The sequence below is a fragment of the Spea bombifrons genome, chromosome 5, assembly GCF_027358695.1.
Source record: "Spea bombifrons isolate aSpeBom1 chromosome 5, aSpeBom1.2.pri, whole genome shotgun sequence".
Lineage (NCBI taxonomy): Eukaryota > Metazoa > Chordata > Amphibia > Anura > Pelobatidae > Spea > Spea bombifrons.
The window spans coordinates 4,828,175-4,847,253 of record NC_071091.1 but is presented as its reverse complement, the minus strand read 5'-3'; the positions used below and the strand labels follow the sequence as shown (position 1 = coordinate 4,847,253).

At 41.6% G+C, this 19,079-nt stretch overlaps 1 protein-coding gene across 2 annotated transcripts; it reads left to right on the top strand.

Moving 5' to 3' along the window:
* The first annotated feature begins 851 nt into the window (after nucleotides 1–851).
* WDR48 (WD repeat domain 48) lies at nucleotides 852–18,661 on the top strand. 2 transcript variants are annotated; one of them, XM_053467570.1, is made up of 19 exons: nucleotides 852–918; nucleotides 4,136–4,276; nucleotides 5,916–5,994; nucleotides 6,601–6,683; nucleotides 7,751–7,880; nucleotides 8,010–8,098; nucleotides 8,604–8,705; nucleotides 9,172–9,396; nucleotides 9,800–9,874; nucleotides 10,092–10,194; nucleotides 11,387–11,484; nucleotides 11,866–11,973; nucleotides 12,666–12,762; nucleotides 13,749–13,844; nucleotides 14,599–14,707; nucleotides 15,377–15,464; nucleotides 15,889–15,965; nucleotides 16,319–16,511; nucleotides 18,146–18,661. In XM_053467570.1, exons 1-19 carry the CDS (start codon nucleotides 871–873, stop codon nucleotides 18,239–18,241), a joined length of 2,037 nt encoding a protein of 678 aa, XP_053323545.1. In that variant the 5' UTR covers nucleotides 852–870; the 3' UTR covers nucleotides 18,242–18,661. The 2 variants fall into 2 exon arrangements, with proteins under 2 accessions (XP_053323545.1, XP_053323544.1); XM_053467569.1 differs by having other exon boundaries at nucleotides 14,596–14,707.
* Nucleotides 18,662–19,079: the final 418 nt, after the last annotated feature.

Sequence of the window (19,079 nt, the reverse complement as noted above, 5' to 3'; positions counted from 1 at the left end):
CGGCACTTCACCCAAAAAACAAAACTGGCCTAAGTACTGGAAAATATATTAGCCGCATTCACCGCCGGAGCCTTCTTTTTACTCAGTTTGATATTATTATTTATTTTTCATCATTTAATGATTGATGAGTAAATCTGTTTTTTTTTTCTTTTTCCAAATGTATTCGATTCTTTATCATTTTCGAAGAGAACCCTACATAGAGTCTAGTCCGCACGAAGCTTAAGAAATGGTTCAAATTAAACATGGATAACTAATATAAATTGACATTTATTGTGACGTCATGTAAGTGGATCAGTGGATTACGGGCAAGTAAATTCCTGCTCACGACTACCGGTTTATTAACTTTACTTTTATTACGTTTGCTCTAACAGCATTAAAGATTAAGCTAATAATCCGCTTTGTAAATCATATTTTTTCTGTAATTATTACATGTTTAATATCATTCTCGTTGGTAAGAATACACATTATCGTGGGTTTTAGGGCAGTAGCACCCCGCGATACCCTCATACCCAGAAAACATTCTGAGCTCCTAGAAAAGAGGGAGGAAAGAGGGCCACAGGGGGCTAGGGCCCAAGAGGAACTGTCCAGACTTGGGTTGCTTGGAATTGCACCGTGGGGTCAGGACACAGCCCTTTGATTCCATATTCAGGCTACACTAAAGCCGTCTTATTTATTTTGGCGCCATTATGAAAGAAATGGTTGCTAAGCGACAGCATCTGACAGGAAAACGACAGGCAACCCTCCTTTAACTTCACTCCCAGCTTACTACACGAAGAGTGAAGGCGGAAGAGGCGGTGCAGACTCTAAGGGCGGAAGTGCTCAGCTCGGGCTCTGTGTGTCGGAAATGACGACAGAGTGTCAACATGCAAGATGGCAGCTCATCACAGGCAGAACACGGCCGGGCGCAGGAAAGTTCAGGTGATGAGCAGGGCGGGTGAAGCCGCGGTGGCTGCCGGGATGTGCGGTGAGCAGGTTACCGGCGCCTGCAGGAGGGGGCATCACCGCAAAGCCCTCCCGGGCCCGGCTGTCGGGGGGTGGGGTTTAGACTCCTGTGTGAGGCCGGGGCTTTCTGCACATGGTAGTGAGGGCAGATTGGGGCTGATGCCCAATGTCACTGTCTGCTGGGAGACCCCTGTGTCAACCAGTGAAGCAGCAAGGGATTCCCTGAACCCCGGGCACCTGTTATTCACCCAATTGTCACTGGGGCAAAACAAGAGTGGGGTACTTAATACATAAACAGGAGAGCGGGGTATGAACCCCAGAAACCTGCACCCCCTTACTGCCACCGGATACTGTCTGCAGGGCATTGACACAAGCCATAGTCTGGATTACCATTGGAGTGCATGTGTGTGTAAATATATATATATGTATGTATTTACTGGTGTATATGTGTATGAATCGATGCATTGGATTTACATTAAACTGGCTCATTTTGGTTAGAATTTGGCAGGTGGATCTTTCCAAGATTTTATTTTACTAGCAAATCTCCCAATTATCAGTTCAGAGAGGCGATACTGTAGCACCTCTATTTTTGTTTATAACCCTGTGAGCTGCAGCATTTCTGCCACCCAATGGATTTAATATTTTTTTAATTATTATTATTATTTTTGAATTGTTAGTTTACTCATTAAGGCTGTCCCTCTACCGTAAGAAAATATTAATACCCTGTAATGAGATATAAAAATGTATTGTGAGGCCCCTGCTTGCTGGTAATTTTATAGGAACTGAATTTATTCTGGACTATTCTGTTTGGTTTATAGGAAAATATAAGTAGATTTTTTAGCGCGTAAACATTTGAAATCCATACATTTTGTTGATTCGCCTGCCTTGCTATGCAGCAGCGTTTACGTGTTTTGGTGCGTATTTTTATTAATGAACTCCTGCACAACGCCACAAAATAGCTTTGTGCAAAAAAACTGTTTTATTGGTTACCATTATTACGTTTTATTTAAAAATGTGCTCAGCGGAGCAGCCAATAAAGGAGGAAATATAATCAACTAAATAACTTTTTTATTAAATTAAGACTGAAAAAAAAAGCAATCTGCTCGCTTATAAGTCAACGTATTTCGTAGAAAGCCCCTGTATTTGTAGGAACCAATAATAGCGAGACCTCTATGCTGCGTGGATCACAAAAAGTACTATAGAGCGCCAGCAGATTCCGTACGTCTCTTACGACGATCGGAGAATAATAATGTAACAATATTATTAAAATTAACAATAATATCAAAAAAATTTATGAACCGCAAAAAATTTATGAACCGTTGCGGAAAAATTCTTCTTGCTTGTCTTGTATAATGTTGTGACGGTATATAATTTCAAAGGCCATTAAAAATATTTACATTTCTCTCGATTCCTTTTTATATATATATATATTATTTTTTTCACGTGTTCTGTTTCCGCCCGGCAGACGGCTTTCAAACATAAAACGACTCATTCCATGATCTAGTCCCCCCGCAGTGTTGGATTGTAGTCTGATTTATTTATGAGACAAGAAAGCGGTAAATGCCGCGGTGCGATTATTAGGTTGAAAGCTTAGTATTGTGAGCTGAGTGTCAGCTCTGTGCGCCGGGAAACCTCACACCTTAATGCATTACTGTAGTGTAAGTAAAGTGAAACATCTTCATAAATCATCCTTTCTATCGGACGCTACGGCTTTTTGTTCAGCTAATTTGCGGTTTGTACTTCTAAGTTTTTGCCCGGTGGGTTTACTTACGCGTGACCCTTTCAGTGCCAGAAGTACTCGCCTCGCGGGCAGAGAGCGGTCACCCTGCGTGTGTTTTGGGCTGACGTTGGCTGATTGCCTGTGGTTCTTCCTTTCTCTGCCTTGACATTGAGGAGCGGGTTGAGACCAGGTTCCTGGTAATACATTGACTTTTACGGCGTTTATTCTCGGTAGCAGCTGCCGTTCCACCAACTCGTAAAACACTTCTAGCACTAAGTCCGCGTTAGAGACGTCATTCCTGGTCCTATTGAACGCCCAGATCCTTCCCAGAAATAATTCTTAAATAAAGTAAAAATGTGCCTCTCTTTACACTCTTAATGGGAAGCAGAAAACGGCACTTATAGATTGTCGCCATAGAAACAGCACAATGTCAGCAGGTCTGTGTAGTCTTCGGTATGCCCTAAACAGGTTTCGCAGGATTGTAGGTCTTCAATAATCTGATGTTTTCCATAACTTTCTTTTCTGTACAGCGCTGGTAACTTGATGAGCTTTTTATCCCCCCCTCCCCACCCAACAACAACAACCCCCTCGAGGAGTAATTTTTTTGATTTTTTTGATTTTGCATGAAGTCCTCCTGTTTCTTTTCCCTGCCTTTTTCAACTGGTATTTGTCAGAAAAATCGCTCCCATTGGAATCCAAGCTCTCCGCACAATGGGAGCGGGGTCTTGTTAGACCCTCGTCAATAGTCACCTGGCGGTAAGTACATAATGTGCCAAAATAATAATAAAGGGGCAAACATACGCAGGATACTGCCAAATCCTCCTATGTGTCTGTGAGGGGGACGACTTATACATTTAAGGGACCTCTCAGCTATCATTTGCGTTAAAGTGCATATGACGGCTGGAGCGCCCCTTTAAGTAAACTTATTAAAAGCAAGGTTTGCCGAAATCATTGCCTTAAAAGACAGGAGTTGCTTAGAAAAAAGACCATTTAGGTGAAGGATAGTTTTAGTTAAATGAATGTAGTTACGCGGTGTGGTTATGGCAGCTCCCCTTTAAAGCGATGAACATAACGCTTCCGGAGAGCAGGTCATGTTTCTTTTTTCCCCGGTTGCTTCGGTGAGTCCCCGACGGTGCGAGGCAGCAGGTTTTGGGTAGATTAACAAATGTTTAACCCCTTAAGGACAATGGGCGGTCCCTAAACCCATTGAAAACAATGCTTTTTGAGCCTGTACCTGTACGGGCTTTGTCATTAAGGGGTTAAACTCGTATTCTCTGCACCAGAATCTCCTTCCAAACACGTAAACTCCAATGTTTTAATAGCAATCTTATCGTCATGGAAACCAGCTTGTTGGGCTATTGCTTTGGTTGCCAAGGAGTTAAGAGTTTTCATTTTTATTTATTAATTTAACTTAGCACTGAAACGTCATTTTATGAATTCTTTCTTCATCGGCTTCCCGTGCGTGTCTTGCAGGTCTCTTATGTGATTAGAGATGAGGTGGAGAAGTATAACCGCAATGGCGTGAATGCGCTGCAGCTTGATCCTGCGCTAAACAGGCTCTTCACGGCCGGCCGGGACTCCATCATCCGGATATGGAGCGTCAATCAACACAAGGTAAGGTTCTGCAACCCGACTAAAACTGGGCTGCGTTTGGATTTCTGTTTTTGTGTTTCCTGTAATGATGCGCGCCTTACAATTAGAGAGTCTAGCTGTAAATGCTGTATATATATAAAAATACTACTGTTCAAAAGTTTGGGGTCACTGGGGTTTTGGAAGAAAAGCAAATTTTGGTTTATTCATTCAAGTAGATCCAAGATCAAGCGCAGGCAGGGTTAATGTTGTAAATTACTATTGTAGCTGGAAATGTTTTTTTAATGGAATTAATGGCCCTTTATCACTCCCATCACTCCTGTGTTCCAATGGCCCTTTATCACTCCCATCACTCCTGTGTTCCAATGGCCCTTTATCACTCCCATCACTCCTGGGTTCCAATGGCCCTTTATCACTCCCATCACTCCTATCTTCCAATGGCCCTTTATCACTCCCATCACTCCTGTGTTCCAATGGCCCTTTATCACTCCCATCACTCCTGTGTTCCAATGGCCCTTTATCACTCCCATCACTCCTGGTTTCCAATGGCCCTTTATCACTCCCGTCACTGTGTTCCAGTGGCACGTTGTGTTCGCCGATCCAGGCTTGACTATTGCTTGGTGTGGATGGCATGCGCACCCCGTGCTTACCGCATAACGTTATAACTGTGTGGCGTGATTTCGTACATCTCTCCTCTATAAATGTATGTTTTTTCCATGACATTCCAACTCCAGAATTTCAGTCCGATTTATATATACTGCAAGTACAGTTTTCCTACTTGTTCTGGTTCATAACAGGCGAGAGAGACCGCATGGGCTACCCGGTACCATCGCGTTCAGTCCGTTAGTCCGTGGTATGAGGAGCTGGTCTTAGACCCTGTGCTAATAATCCACACGCTCCGTGATAGGTCTTCCACAAATGCTTAATTTACCAAAAATAGAATAAAAAAGATTTATTTTACAGAATAACGTTAACATATTTTTGGAAATAAATATGTGGTGGCTCGGTGTTCTCACTATGCAGAAAGTATATAAAGCTCAATTCCACGTTATTTGCTTTATTTCCTTTTTTTTATGAAAGGCAAACATTGCGTTTAGCGATAAATCGACCCAAAGCATTTTGTTGGCGCAGGATTCCCGTAAAAGTGTTTATCTGCTTTCATTTTCCATTTAAAAAACAGTCAGCAAAATGTTTGCTAAAAGCTGCCGTTCTGGGAAGTAATCCTTTACATTTAATGCGTGACGTAACAGCTAGTTAATCCGCAGAAGCCTTAAACCGGATCTCTCCTGCATGTGAAATATATCCGACGTTTACAGGTTAAAATAAGATATACACACGTGTATACCATGGAAGCGGTCTCATAATTATTCCTCCCCAATGAGTTATCTCTTTTATATTGTTAAGTTGCTGATCGTTTCCAGCAGCCTAATGTAAGAGTGCGAAGAACGGAGAGAACTTTCAGACCGGAGATCTTTCTTCCCAAATCTTGGCTTCCCAGAGGGAAAATAGTCCCTAACTTTGAACGTATGCGTCTCCAAAACAATTCTCCTTTTTAACAAACAATAACAAGCAATATATGCGCTAAATCATGTTCGTTATGAGAGCATCTGGGGACGTTGCATGCCTTTGTGTGATTTATTGTCTGTTATCTCTTTAATTTTAGCAAGACCCGTATATCGCGTCTATGGAGCATCACACGGACTGGGTGAACGACATCGTCCTCTGCTGCAACGGTAAAACCTGTAAGTATTTCAGTTTCGTTTTTTAGACTGATTTATTATTTCAGATATTTAGGGGAGGAAAAAGACATCTCTTTAAAAAGCCATATAGACATATTTATAAATGTAGTTTAATTCTGTGTATGATTTATTTGCATACGTGGATGGAAAAGTCTTCTAACTTCCTTGAATAATCTTAACGTGATCTGCCAACGCATCCGCATTTGGCGGTGGATTCCGTATCTTAACTGCCTTCTCTGTAAGGGATTTAGATATGAAATCCTGTCCGATGTAACATTAAACCATCCTGCTGTGTGGGGTACCTGTGAAGTATTGCCCTGGGGTGTTTTATATATTTAACCTAATGCTTTAGTGTTGGGGTCTCTGGTCTGTATTGATATCTTGTGCCTTATTTCCAGTTATCCAGTGCTTCAGAGAACCAAATCTAAATGTTATCACTGTTGTGGCTGAGGGTCATGGGAGTTGTGGTTCAACTTCTGTTAGAGTGAAACCCCAGATTGTATGTAGGGACCACAGTTTTGCCTTGGATTAAATGCTTGTTGTTTTATTTTATTGTTTTGTTTCAGAAATGTTTAGTTATCTTAACATGTTGCTTGATGCCTTTTGCAGTAATATCTGCGTCTTCTGACACAACTGTTAAAGTATGGAACGCGCACAAAGGGTTTTGCATGTCCACCTTAAGAACACACAAGGTGAGAATGTTTACCTGTAACCAGGTTGGTAACAGATGTGTCGGTCGTCAGATTGTGTACGAACAAGAGATTCAAATAATCTTTCCTTAAAGGGACAGTTTAATGTCCCGGCAGCCCCGCTAGGCAATAATGTATATTAAAGTATTCTGTGAGTAACCCCAAACCTTCCGAAAGAGAAATAAGAAGATAAAAATAACACGGAAGTCGCAGTCCTTCTGCAGCCACTGCCGTCTTACTCAATGATCCGCCTGTTCTTGCCATTGATTGGCTGCTTGAAGCTGTCAATCAGTGGCAGAAAAGTGTCAGCAATTTCCCCAAATGCGCCCTGGGGTCTGAATAGAGACCCCCTGACCACAGCATTCACTGGAGCTGGCTGGAGATGACTATAATAACGTCCAAGGTATTTAGCTGAGTGGTGGAGAAAGGGAAACTACGGAATCCTCCATCCGTGTCCAACACGCACCACGCTGCTATCACATTCATTAAAGCGCAAATGATGGCTGGCGTGTCCGTTTAAATCATTCTTGACTTCAAAAGGCGATCAGATTTCTCCTTGGATCAAGAAGCTCTAAAATATTACTGTTTATTCTTTTATTTATAGCCCTGTATGTTTTGCTTTTACCCTTTTTGAAGGCATCCGTTGTATCTGATAGAACCCCCTCTCTTAGCAGTGGATTCCGTACCTTTACTGCTCTCACTGTAAAGAATCCCCTCCTTTGTTGTGAATGAAATCTCCGCTCTTCCCATCTCAGAGGATGACTTCTCATTCTTTATACATTTCTGTTAATGAAGAGCTCTTTTTATCGGCCCCGCACATATTTATACAGCGTAATAATATCCCCTCTGAGAGGCCGTGTGTCTGGCGTATATATAGATGCAACCTGTTTAGTCATCATAATTAAGATCTTCCAAATCACAGATACCTTGCTGTTCTTATAGCAGAGGCAAAAGAAGACAGTTTGAAGAGCATTAGATCCTTGTGATCCCAATAAAAAGTACGCCTCGTTACGCTTTATTTTTCGGTTGTGGTTGTAGCGCTCACGTTGTCTTCTTTTTATGTTCCCTAGGATTATGTGAAAGCGTTAGCCTATGCAAAGGATAAAGAGCTTGTAGCATCCGCGGGGCTGGACAGGCAGATCTTCCTGTGGGATGTGAACACCCTGACCGCACTGACTGCTTCCAACAACACGGTGACCAGTATGTAATGGCTTCGGCGGCCGGCTCGCAGCATGTGATGTGCTTCGGTGGCAGGACTTTGCGTTAGGGTCCTTGGCTAAAGGTTATATTTTCCTGACATCGTCTCAATCCTGTTTGTTTTTTTGTTAGCTTCCTCTCTGAGTGGGAACAAAGATTCCATCTACAGTCTTGCCATGAATCAAATGGGGACAGTAATTGTGTCTGGCTCAACAGAAAAGGTAACGTAGTACAAAGGGAGGGTCCTGTAACCAGAGACCGCTGTTTTTAATGCAGAAATAGTCGTAGGTGTCCATCCATGAAGGGGGACCTCCTACCTACAGAATTTTAAACATGATACAGATCTGGTAATCATGTTTTATGTTTGTTATTTAAACGGTATAATAGGGTTAGAGATTTGGTTGAAATGGTAAAGAAGAGCGTTTTTAAAAATGCTAATTATTACAAAAATGTAATAAGCGCAGCGTCTAAGGATCCTCCTAGAAACGCAGGGTTTAGTTTTTGGTTGTTTTTTCTGGACATTTATTCAAATCTGTGTTTTTACCAAATTCTATTTGACCGTTTATGAAAACCTGATTTGTCTTCCAAAGTAATCTGGGAAGTCAAACCAGCGACATTGTTTACAAGCCGTGTTTTCCCCAGATTGGTTTTATTTAAAAATAATTCTTAAATAAATCAACTCTTCTTTTAGTGATTCCTCACTCTACATGTTTTTTTGTGTTATAGGTTTTAAGAGTCTGGGATCCAAGGACTTGCGCGAAACTGATGAAACTCAAAGGCCACACCGACAACGTGAAAGCTCTGCTTTTAAACAGGGACGGCACTCAGGTAACCAGACACTGACAGAGCGTCCGGCCGGCCTCAAAAGTTATACACAAAGGCAAATTACTACTAAAAAGGGCAATCTATCCCCGGTCTTACATTCTAAACTATCATAAACGCTTATACTCGACGACTCCATGTTACATAGGCTTGGTTCCAGAGTCTGGGTCTGTAGCTTTTCTATACGAAGAAATCATCAAAATATTACCATGTGACCCAGGTTTAATGCATATTTTTTATTATTTTTACCAAATTGCAAATGGAATCAAGACACTGAGACATTCTCTTTTGATGCCAATTAATGAATTATTGATGCTAATAGCAAAGAATACCAAGAAGACGGTCCTCCTTGCAACCCTATGTATATATATATGTGTGTGTGTGTGTGTGTGTGTGTGTGTGTGTGTGTGTGTATATGTTTATCAGAGTTGGATTTATCCTGTTGCACTTTTAACTCAAATCTCATTTTCAGTGTCTTTCAGGCAGCTCCGACGGGACAATCCGTCTGTGGTCTCTGGGCCAGCAGAGGTGTATCGCGACCTACAGAGTGCATGATGAAGGTGTTTGGGCTCTACAGGTCAACGAGGGCTTTACTCACGTCTACTCGGGAGGAAGAGACAGGAAAATATATTGTACGGACCTGAGGAATCCTGACATTCGATTGCTCATCTGTGAAGAAAAAGCACCAGTTCTAAAAGTGAGATTCATTTACATTTTCTTTCAATCCATTATGCTATGAATGCCGAATTTCCTCTGTGCTTTGTGTTTAATGTAATAAACATTGGACCCGATAACACCTTAGTTCACAATCTACCTATACACCATTCTCTTTAACATAAATCTAATATGATAGTGTGGGCTGTTAGGATTTACAAAATGCAGCTTTCACGTGGACATTAGTGAAATAAAGAAAATATAACATAGCGTACACTCTGCATGTAATAAAAATCATGTCTGCATGTTCTGGGAAGGATACTATAATATATACCTCACATGGAAAATATTCCAGATAACATATATATTAAACAACCAAACTCTCTTGCTGTTGTATGACATTTGGGTTCCGTACACCTAACCCCACTGCCTGTGTTTAATTTCAGATGGAGCTTGACCGGTCTGTGGATCCTCCTTTGGCTTTGTGGGTTTCAACAACAAAATCTTCTGTGAATAAATGGGTAAGGGGCTTTTTTTGTCTTTTTCCTTTTCTCTTCTGTCTTTACATGTTTGGATCATTGATTGGATCTGTGGCTCTCAATCCGCAGTAACTCACGTTTACTATATGGATGTGGCTTTAGCCTTATGAAACAAGACTGTTTTTTGATGTCTTTCAATGCTTTACTTGAGCTCCCATTGACCTCATCAAATATTAATCATGACATGGTTTTCTTGTAGCCTATCAAAGGTATTCTGAACTATCGCACATCTGGAGACTATGAAAATGACTGCAGCACACCGATGAGTCCCCTCTGCTCACAGCCAGACCAAGTCATCAAAGGTAATTGCCGATAACGTGAAAACAGCATGGCTGACTAAAATCTTTGATCGTTCCAAGTAAGCTCATGGCAGAGTGGGGCTGGCAGCTCCTATCCATGGAGGCCCGGCTCCTATCCATGGAGGCCCGGCTCCTATCCATGGAGGCCCATGCATTTTAACTGCTCCGCAGTAACGGTGAAACATTATTTGTGTATTCCTCTGGAAATGAATCAAAACTTATAAAGCAAAAATGTAAGACTCTTACTGTCTCCTAGCGACTCATTATATGCAGTTATTTCCAGGGCTAATGTTAGATTTAATTCCTTCCCAACCTTCCTGCTTATGTATAATTGCAGAGGACTACACGACCGCTAAACACACACTATTACTCCAGTTTATTTCTGTGTCCGTGTGCTTAGTGAGCATTTTATAAACCTAGGTAACTTAAGGAGGCAGGAGCCAAGGGCCCGACAAAACAAAAAGGGGGAAATGCGGGGGGGATTTTCATGACGTATAAACTGCAAAAATCCTAAGTATGGTAAATGTCCAATTTGTGCCCTGTTACTTTAAAAAGAATAATTTTATATGTGGGCTATTCCTGTAATCCGCAGATCTAGGTGAGCAAGACGCGATGTGTTCTGTAGTACATAACCTTTAACCGTAAGCAACAGGGAAACTTTGGCAAAAGCACAGAAAATGAATGCTACGGCTAAATTTAGCAGCGATTGATTGACTGCGTTTGGGTTGTCTGCCCTTTCAGAAAAATGCATGCTTCTATGGGTGATTCATGACATTTTCGTACTTTAAAGTCTCGCAGGTTTTTTTTTTCTGTAATAGATGTAAAATATGGAAAACAAATTTAAAATAAAATAGTTATTGTGATAGTTTTGTATACTAGTGTACTAATAAATCAGTTAAGGAATCCTTATTTTAAACAGCTATATAATAAATGGTGGGAAAGAAGCACCGGCCTTTTGGTCATAAACCTGTTTTTGCCCTTCAGCCCTTCAGCCCTCTGGCACTGATAAGTATATGAAAGTGCGAAACCTGCCACCGCCAACCCCCCACCCTGCCTGTCGCACTATTTCGCACGATCAGGGTGGAATAACTAAATGCCTGGGGTAGTTTTTATTTCAGGACAATAAATTGCTGAACAAACATTTTTAAAGGCAATGAATTACCCTGCGATTGTTCATTATTTCTCTTTCCTCTAGGGGGCGCCAGCATTATCCAGTGCAGCATACTCAATGACAAGCGCCACATCCTTACCAAAGACACGAACAATAATGTTGCTTACTGGGACGTTCTGAAGGTAAGTTACGAGAAGATCAGCGGCCGCTTCCGACGACCAAGCAGGATCCATGATAACATTTCACGTTCTGTATCCTCATCGCGTGTTAATGGAACGTATTGCAAATGCATTGGGCACGAAAGGATAAACCCCGAACCTAAAAACACTACGTAGTAGTTAGAATCTGGTGGCTCATGGTACCTGCTGTTTAGGCAAATGTGTGAATACCCGCGTGGACACGGTATACCTTGTTACGGACATCTTTACATTCAGATATCTTACTTTGTAGCAAATGTTGCACCGACCTATTATCTGTACGGACCAGCGATGAATCGCGAAAGTTCTTGCCAAGACCGGTCGCGCTCATAACAAATGTTTAATCTCCATGTCTTTTACTTTCAGGCGTGCAAAGTTGAAGATCTGGGCAAAGTAGATTTTGACGAAGAAATTAAGAAAAGGTTTAAGATGGTTTATGTTCCAAACTGGTTTTCTGTAGACCTCAAGACTGGGGTAAGCGTTATATTTTCCTTATTATTAATAACGTGTGTGATTGGCTGACGATCTATCGCTCTATGGTGCATTTGATTATTGAAAGCTCAAATTAAAGGGACGCTCCAGCCATTCTATGTACATTAATGCATGTGATAGCAGCGCGGTCCCTTTAAATGTCCATTTCATCCGTATTGCAAATGCAAAATTCTCACGTATTTATTATTCCGCACGCCCCCCCCCCCGGCTATATTCCTCTGCAGAAATCCCACCATAGATGATATTTGGCTTTAACTAAAAGGGAACAGACGCATCTGATGTGAATTGGCAGGAGAAAATAATTTAAAAAAAGGATATGAAGAAAATTGCACGTTTACATTTTGCATTAGTTTTTTTTTTTATTTTACTTAAAACGTATAATTGTATAAAAGCTCCATGTATGGGGTCTGGCTTTGGAACGGTCGCTAAATGTAATTTGTAAGCCAAAAGTGAATATTTATCGAGCAGATACTATGACTGGGAAGCAGTGTTTGTTCGGAATTAATTGGTCTCCGCAGGGATCTGTACTGAGCGGAGTAGGAATCTGAGGAAAGTAACCTCACCTGTTGCTTCACAGTCTCCGTTCGCAGCACTACCTTGAATGATTAGAATTCATTAAAGCCCCGTCTGTTCTGGATTTGAAGCTCACCGCGATGCCCTCTTTTGATTAACAGATGCTGACTATTACTTTGGACGAAAGTGACTGCTTTGCAGCGTGGGTGTCCGCGAAGGACGCCGGCTTTAGCAGCCCCGATGGATCCGATCCAAAATGTGAGGTTTGAGATGACGCCGTATTGTCCCGGGGATGGAGCTGCCTTCATAGGACATAGAGGGGGTCTCTTTACTAAAGGGGCAGTTTGCAGGCTTTTTAACTTCACTTTATGTTATGAAGGTACAGCCCCAGTGAGCTTCTGCTGAAGGAAGAGCTTTGCTGGCCCTGTATAATGTATAGTTAGATCCGTGAGAGTCTTCGGTCTCCTCGCCCTTTGAATGATGTGTTATACAGGGCCAGCTCAACCATTCTTGCAGGGTAAACCTGTTGGCCGTTCATAATAAATAGTGAAATAAGAGGCTTAAAAGCACAACTCTCCTGCAAACTCTCCGTTTAGTCAATAGACCCCAGAGAGTCAGAATTCATTAAGTCAATAATTGAGCAGTAGCCTTCTTAGCATTTGCTTGAAAAGAGAAGTCTGTAATAAGGTGAATAACGTTAACAAAATAGATCCGCTAAAAAGGAGTTCGCATTTTTAAAATGGTTTTGAGTCGCAGAAATGACGTGTGCTTTAAAATGGAAGGAATCCCACGTGTGCAGCTCTGCAGCTAAAAACATGGTAGAATTCTATTTTATCCGAAGATCCTATTAAATCTTTATACAGATAACACGCTATTCCTGCGTCCGCACTCACAATCACGTGCGAACACGCCATGGGAAGACGTCATGTTTTGTCACCCTGAATAGCGCCAAGTCTGTAAATTGTAACAATGTGTTGCGTGCTTCTCAAAAACATGGACTTTTGGCCAATCCTTGTGGGTTTTGTGACTATGTAGTGACTATGGAGGGAAATTGCAGGTAAAATACATACTAGTAATCGTTTGCGTGTTCCGAAAGAGGTGAAGGGAATGAAGATGTTTCTAGGGACCGGTTATGTAAGTGGAGACGGCCCTAAAATCCTTCGTTTAACCTTAATTTATGTGCGCGTCTGCCTGATGTTTTCCTTTATAAAATTGTATAATAATCTGACCGATTGTCTTCTCAGTGAACCTCGGGGGTCTTTTACTGCAAGCGTTGCTTGAGTTTTGGCCAAGAACACACGTTAATCCTATGGAAGAAGAGGAGAACGAAGTAAATCACGGTGAGAATTCTTGTTTGTTTTTTTTTTTGTTTTTTTTTTTAACTTGTTCTTCACTGATGGCTTTACACACATTGTGTTCCTGGTGTTTGTGGCTGGTTTCCATGGCAATGGCCCAAAATCACGAAGTAAAATAGCATTAGATACAGTTAAATGCCTAAAGCATCCTCTTTCTGGTCCGGAAGCTGTTTGCTCCCCCTGTTGCCTGAAAAAAAAGACTCTTTAATACCCAGTTGGTGGCGTCGGGCAATATGTACTTAAGCGGTTTGTATATTTCTCTACCTTTTTTGGTAAATGGCTCATCAAATATGTTGTTTTTACGGTCCACAAATGGCAGGTAGTATCGTGGTCCACCATCGCACTGATTTGGTGTTCTAGATGCATTTAAACAAATCAAGCAAATGTATAGAGCAACAGAAGATACAACACTTGTGGGATATGTGTGCTTTACACCCTTCCTCCCCATGCGCGTTTAAGAAAGTGGCTGGTTTTCATATTAAACAGCAGATGAAGATCAGACATGGACAGAACGGTACATTTTGTAGAACTCCAGCGGTCGTAGGGGCCAATACAGCATCCGGCTCCTGAATCTAAGACAAGACCAACAACTGATTAAGAGCAGGAGAAACGGACGACTAGACGGGGGCCGAATGATTTTTGTGTGACCCCAGATGATATGCTTATACGTAGCACCATTCTAAATGGTAATCTCCACGGTTTCATTTAATGCAATCTTTTTTTCTAATTTATGAAGCCGTGGCCAATGGAGAAACTGAAACCAGGATACAGAAAGGCAATGGCTATTTCCAAGTGCCGCCGCACACACCGGTCATTTTTGGGGAAGCCGGGGGCCGCACGCTGTTCAGGTAACGGAAGTACACGACGCTTGTCTGTTTTTGCATTTTCAAAGTAAATAAGTATAATTTTCAAACTCTTCAATCAGCATGTTGAATTTTTTTTATTATTTTGTAACTTAAAGAGCCTCCTAGTGCTTGGACTGGAGGGGCGCCTGGTGCCTTGGTTGTAATTGCTGTAGATTGTAGGCTTCTTTTAGCAGGCCAAGTTGTTATACTTGTTACGCACTACTTGTTATGTCCCGTTTACCTCTTGTACGACGCTACAGAATATAAAGGTGCTGTATAGATCAATATTTTTTTTTCATAGTTTTAGAAACGGTGAGAGAGGGTGCGGGATATCCGTGGGCTTTACAGACAGCTTACCGACACCGGCCTTCATCAGTCACTCAGCACGGTGTCTGTCATGGAGGACTTTACATTTCAACCTTTAACTGCACCACAGTCTACTCCGTTTTCATTCCCCTGTTTATACTCTTAGATTAGTTTTATTACCCTTCAGGTAGGCTTTAAACGATATCAGAGTCTTCTCAGGGCCTCTGTGCGCCTCTGAAGAGATTCCATTAAAAATCAGCCGTTTCCAGCTACAATAATCATTCATTACATTAACCCCGTCTGCGCTGGATTTCTGGTCCATTTTATTTGAATGCACTGAATTTACTTCTGCTTGTGTCGTTTCAGGTTGCTGTGCAGAGATTCGGGGGGGGAGACCGAGTCGATGCTCCTCAATGAAACCGTACCGCAGTGGGTGATAGACATCACGGTGGATGTATGTTTCTTTTCCGTTTCTCTGAATATAGATGTTTAGCAGATGCGGTGCCGTTTAACAAAAACCCTACATCGTATAAATCCGACAAAACATTATGATATAACCTACAACTTAAAGTAACAAAATGAACGAAAACAGTTTAAGGCCGTCTGGAGATATTTGGTCTATTCTGCCATTTTCTCATGTAAAGACTCCTTATGGTCTCAGGAGCCGTATGCCTATCCCATGCATGTTTAAATTCCCTCACTGTATTACCCTCTACCACTTCTGCTGGGAGGCTGATTCACTTCCTTACATTATGTCTAGAATGCCACTTGTTAATGCCTGTGTGTAAGTGGTGTGTGAGGTAGTGTCTTTCAATTTCAAGTATTATGATAATTTTTTTTTTGATTTTTTTTTTTTTTTTTTTTTTTTTTTTTTTTAGAAAAATATGCCGAAATTCAACAAAATTCCATTCTACCTCCAACCGCATTCGTCATCCGGTGCAAAAACTCTAAAAAAGTAAGTCATTGGAAAGAAGGGTCTTTGGAGAACTTAACGTGGACCAATTTGTGGTATTTGAAGCCTTTTTGGGTGAGCTGAGTGAGTTAACCATAGATGAATTGAATTCAGCCTCTTTATATTATCGCTATCGTTAGTCATGTTTTGTTATTTTTACGCAAACTGACTCAACAAATGTGAGAGAAAACTTTCTTTTAAGCCAAAGACAATAAGCTTTAGTTCCTTTTATCATGTAGTTTTTTTTTAATATATATATTTACATTTTCGTCTCGCTTCTTCTTCCATATCTCGGTGAAACCTCAGTATTGTTACTAGAACGTCCCTCAGTGGATATTTTGTTGCCGTTTATCCAGGGACCGGCTGTCGGCGAGCGACATGCTGCAAGTCAGGAAGGTGATGGAACACGTGTATGAAAAAATTATCAATGTGGACACCGAATCTCAAACAACCAGTTCCTCCAATAACGAAAAGCCAGGGGAACAAGAAAAAGAGGAAGATATCGCTGTGTTGGCGGAAGAGAGGATTGAGCTGTTATGTCAGGACCAGGTAAGCAGCGCTTCATTGTATTCGTCCCCCGTTCTACTCCTTCATTCATCTTTTGACAGCGGGTCACACTCCCCATGGACCATGATGGCCACCAACTCATCCTGGTCTTCTCTCACCTCCTTTCTCAAACACTTTCTTTTCTATGTCTGACCACCACTTGCTAACCTACACCCCTGCACTTCCAACTACCCCTCCCCCCACAAACCTACAGCAACTTCAGTGTCTTTAACCCTCCTAACCCTAAAGTCTTGCCGTGGCACAGCTCCTGCCGTTGTGGGCCACCCTGGGTGCATTTGATTAAAATCAAGTCGATTTAAATCACTCGTCATTAAGACTCAATTTAAATCATGACTTTTAAATGTAAAGACTCATTCCTGTTGGTTGTTACAATCTTTAATATTTGCAACCAGGTGAAGATTTCATATTTAAAATAACAATCTGTCAATCAGTAAAACTCTATCGGAACTGATTTTAGTTGAGTAAGTTAATCACTCAAACTGGAGAACTTATTCAAGTTGTTTTAATTAACTAATACAATAACATTATATAGCGTACATATTCTTGTATATGCTTAAATGTCAATGTTTAACTGAAGTGGTTAAACAAAAAACTACATAACGATGCTCTATTTCATGTCTAATAACCTTTGGACTGTAATGTATTTAAAATAGACAACTATATTTAGATATCACCCCTACGTCTTCCACCTCATCCGTGGCACTCCAAGCAGTCTCTCCACCTCCGAAGGTCCACGTGCACCTCTGAGCATGCACGGAGGAAATCACGTTTATCCGAGTGCTTTGGATACTTTGGATAATTCGTGTTCTGTCCGTGTCTCGCTGCTTCACACCATTCTGCCTTCCAACTTCTCTGCCCAAGACCTTGTCAACCATTTCTTAAAATAAAATTGCATCAGGAATAACATTCTGTCCCCGGTGTCGTTACATCAACCTTAACTCTCTCTTTCACCAGCGTCTTCCCATCCTGCTTCAAGCTCTCATCTCTCCCGTTTTTGGAAGGGTTAGCCTACAGCGACCCTTCCCAATCCCGTTTCCACTTACAGCACAGTATGGAGACAGCCCTGAACAAAATTATTTAATCTCCTCATTGACAAAAAGAAATGTACTCATCCTCTTGGACCTCTCTGCAGTCTTTCACAGAGTCAACCGCCTTCTAGATCGAGTCCTACCTCTGACCAAACTTTTAGTGACTTCTTTTCTGAAGCTTCTTCCTCCGCTGGCGGGACTCCAGACTCAGTTTAGGGGCTTCTATCTACACCTTCTTTTTTGGATTCCAGTATCGCCTCTGTGCTGATGACGCACAAATCTACATATCTCTGTTGACCTCTTAGGCTCTATAACTCATGACAAACCCCGTACAGGTACGGGCTCACAATGCATTGTTTTTAATGGGTTAAAGGTCAACCCATTGTCCTTAAGTTCTTAATTTTTCATCATTGTTGAGAATTCCACCGTATACCCACCAGCCCGACTTCGCTTCCTCTTTGTTACACTTCTGGTCCTTCACCAAATCCAGCTGACTCATTTGGTATTATTTCTTAACTTCTTGGTTACAAGTTACATTTTAAATCCGTATAATACGCGTAAACACGGAAATGTCTTCGTTTTCTGCAGATTCTGGACCCCAACATGGACCTTCGAACAGTAAAACACTTCATTTGGAAGAGCGGCGGAGATCTCACGCTCCATTACCGTCAGAAGTCGACGTGAAGCCGTCGGGGAAGTGGCGTTACTGCTGCGGCGTAACAGAATAGTACTGTATAGATACCTGCTGAACTCTTACGTGAAGAGACTTGTTCGTCGAGCCAGTATGGACCTCCACGTGTATGTCTATCCACGCTTACTGTAATCGATTAACACAATAGCCCTGGCTTCGGTCACGTCGGCGTGCGTATGGAATGACGAAAATGAAGCCTGTTGGGGGGTTTTTGTGTGTAATGTACAGAGTCCTAGATAAACAAGCACTGTCTGATGCTTCCGTCACTACGCTCTTCTATTACCTACGGAACGTTTTCCATCTTTTTATGATTCAATTGGTTTGGCCTTAAAACTTCAGCGTTTTTCATTGGCCGACCTACACCCCCACCCCACCCCCATCCATGTGCGAGTACATTCCATTCTCCTAGGACATTCACAATCATGATAGGCCAGTAGTGGAAGAAACCATTTTTCCCCATGAAAGCTGCGCGTCTTCTATTTTCTTTCATAATTGTTTTTTTGTTTGTTTGTTGTAGTAAAATTGTTTGAATTTGTTCGGATAGAGCGGCTCGATGTTCTTGTGGAACAAACCAAGCAAATGAACGACAATCTGTGTGCCCCCCCCCGATGCTGTGCATCCGATTAAGCTGAACCCCCTTCGCCACGTAGAAAATGTGTTTGAATGGCGCGTCGCTAAAAAATTTATTAAAAATTCTAAAACTGATGATTTAACAAATAGATGTTTTCTGCCGAACAGCGCAGGGATTCTGTCTTTGTGCGGCGAATAAATCTAATATTGCGTATCGATATTAGCGCTTATATTTTGTATATAATTTGTGCTGTTTTTTGG

Excerpts from the sequence above, each read along its gene's own strand:
- WDR48 (XM_053467569.1), top strand. The coding sequence starts at position 871 with ATGGCAGCTCATCACAGGCAGAACACGGCCGGGCGCAGGAAAGTTCAG. Across the intron at positions 9,397-9,799 it reads AAAAAGCACCAGTTCTAAAA|ATGGAGCTTGACCGGTCTGT; the intron begins GTGAGATTCATT and ends GTTTAATTTCAG. Across the intron at positions 15,966-16,318 it reads GGTGCAAAAACTCTAAAAAA|GGACCGGCTGTCGGCGAGCG; the intron begins GTAAGTCATTGG and ends CCGTTTATCCAG.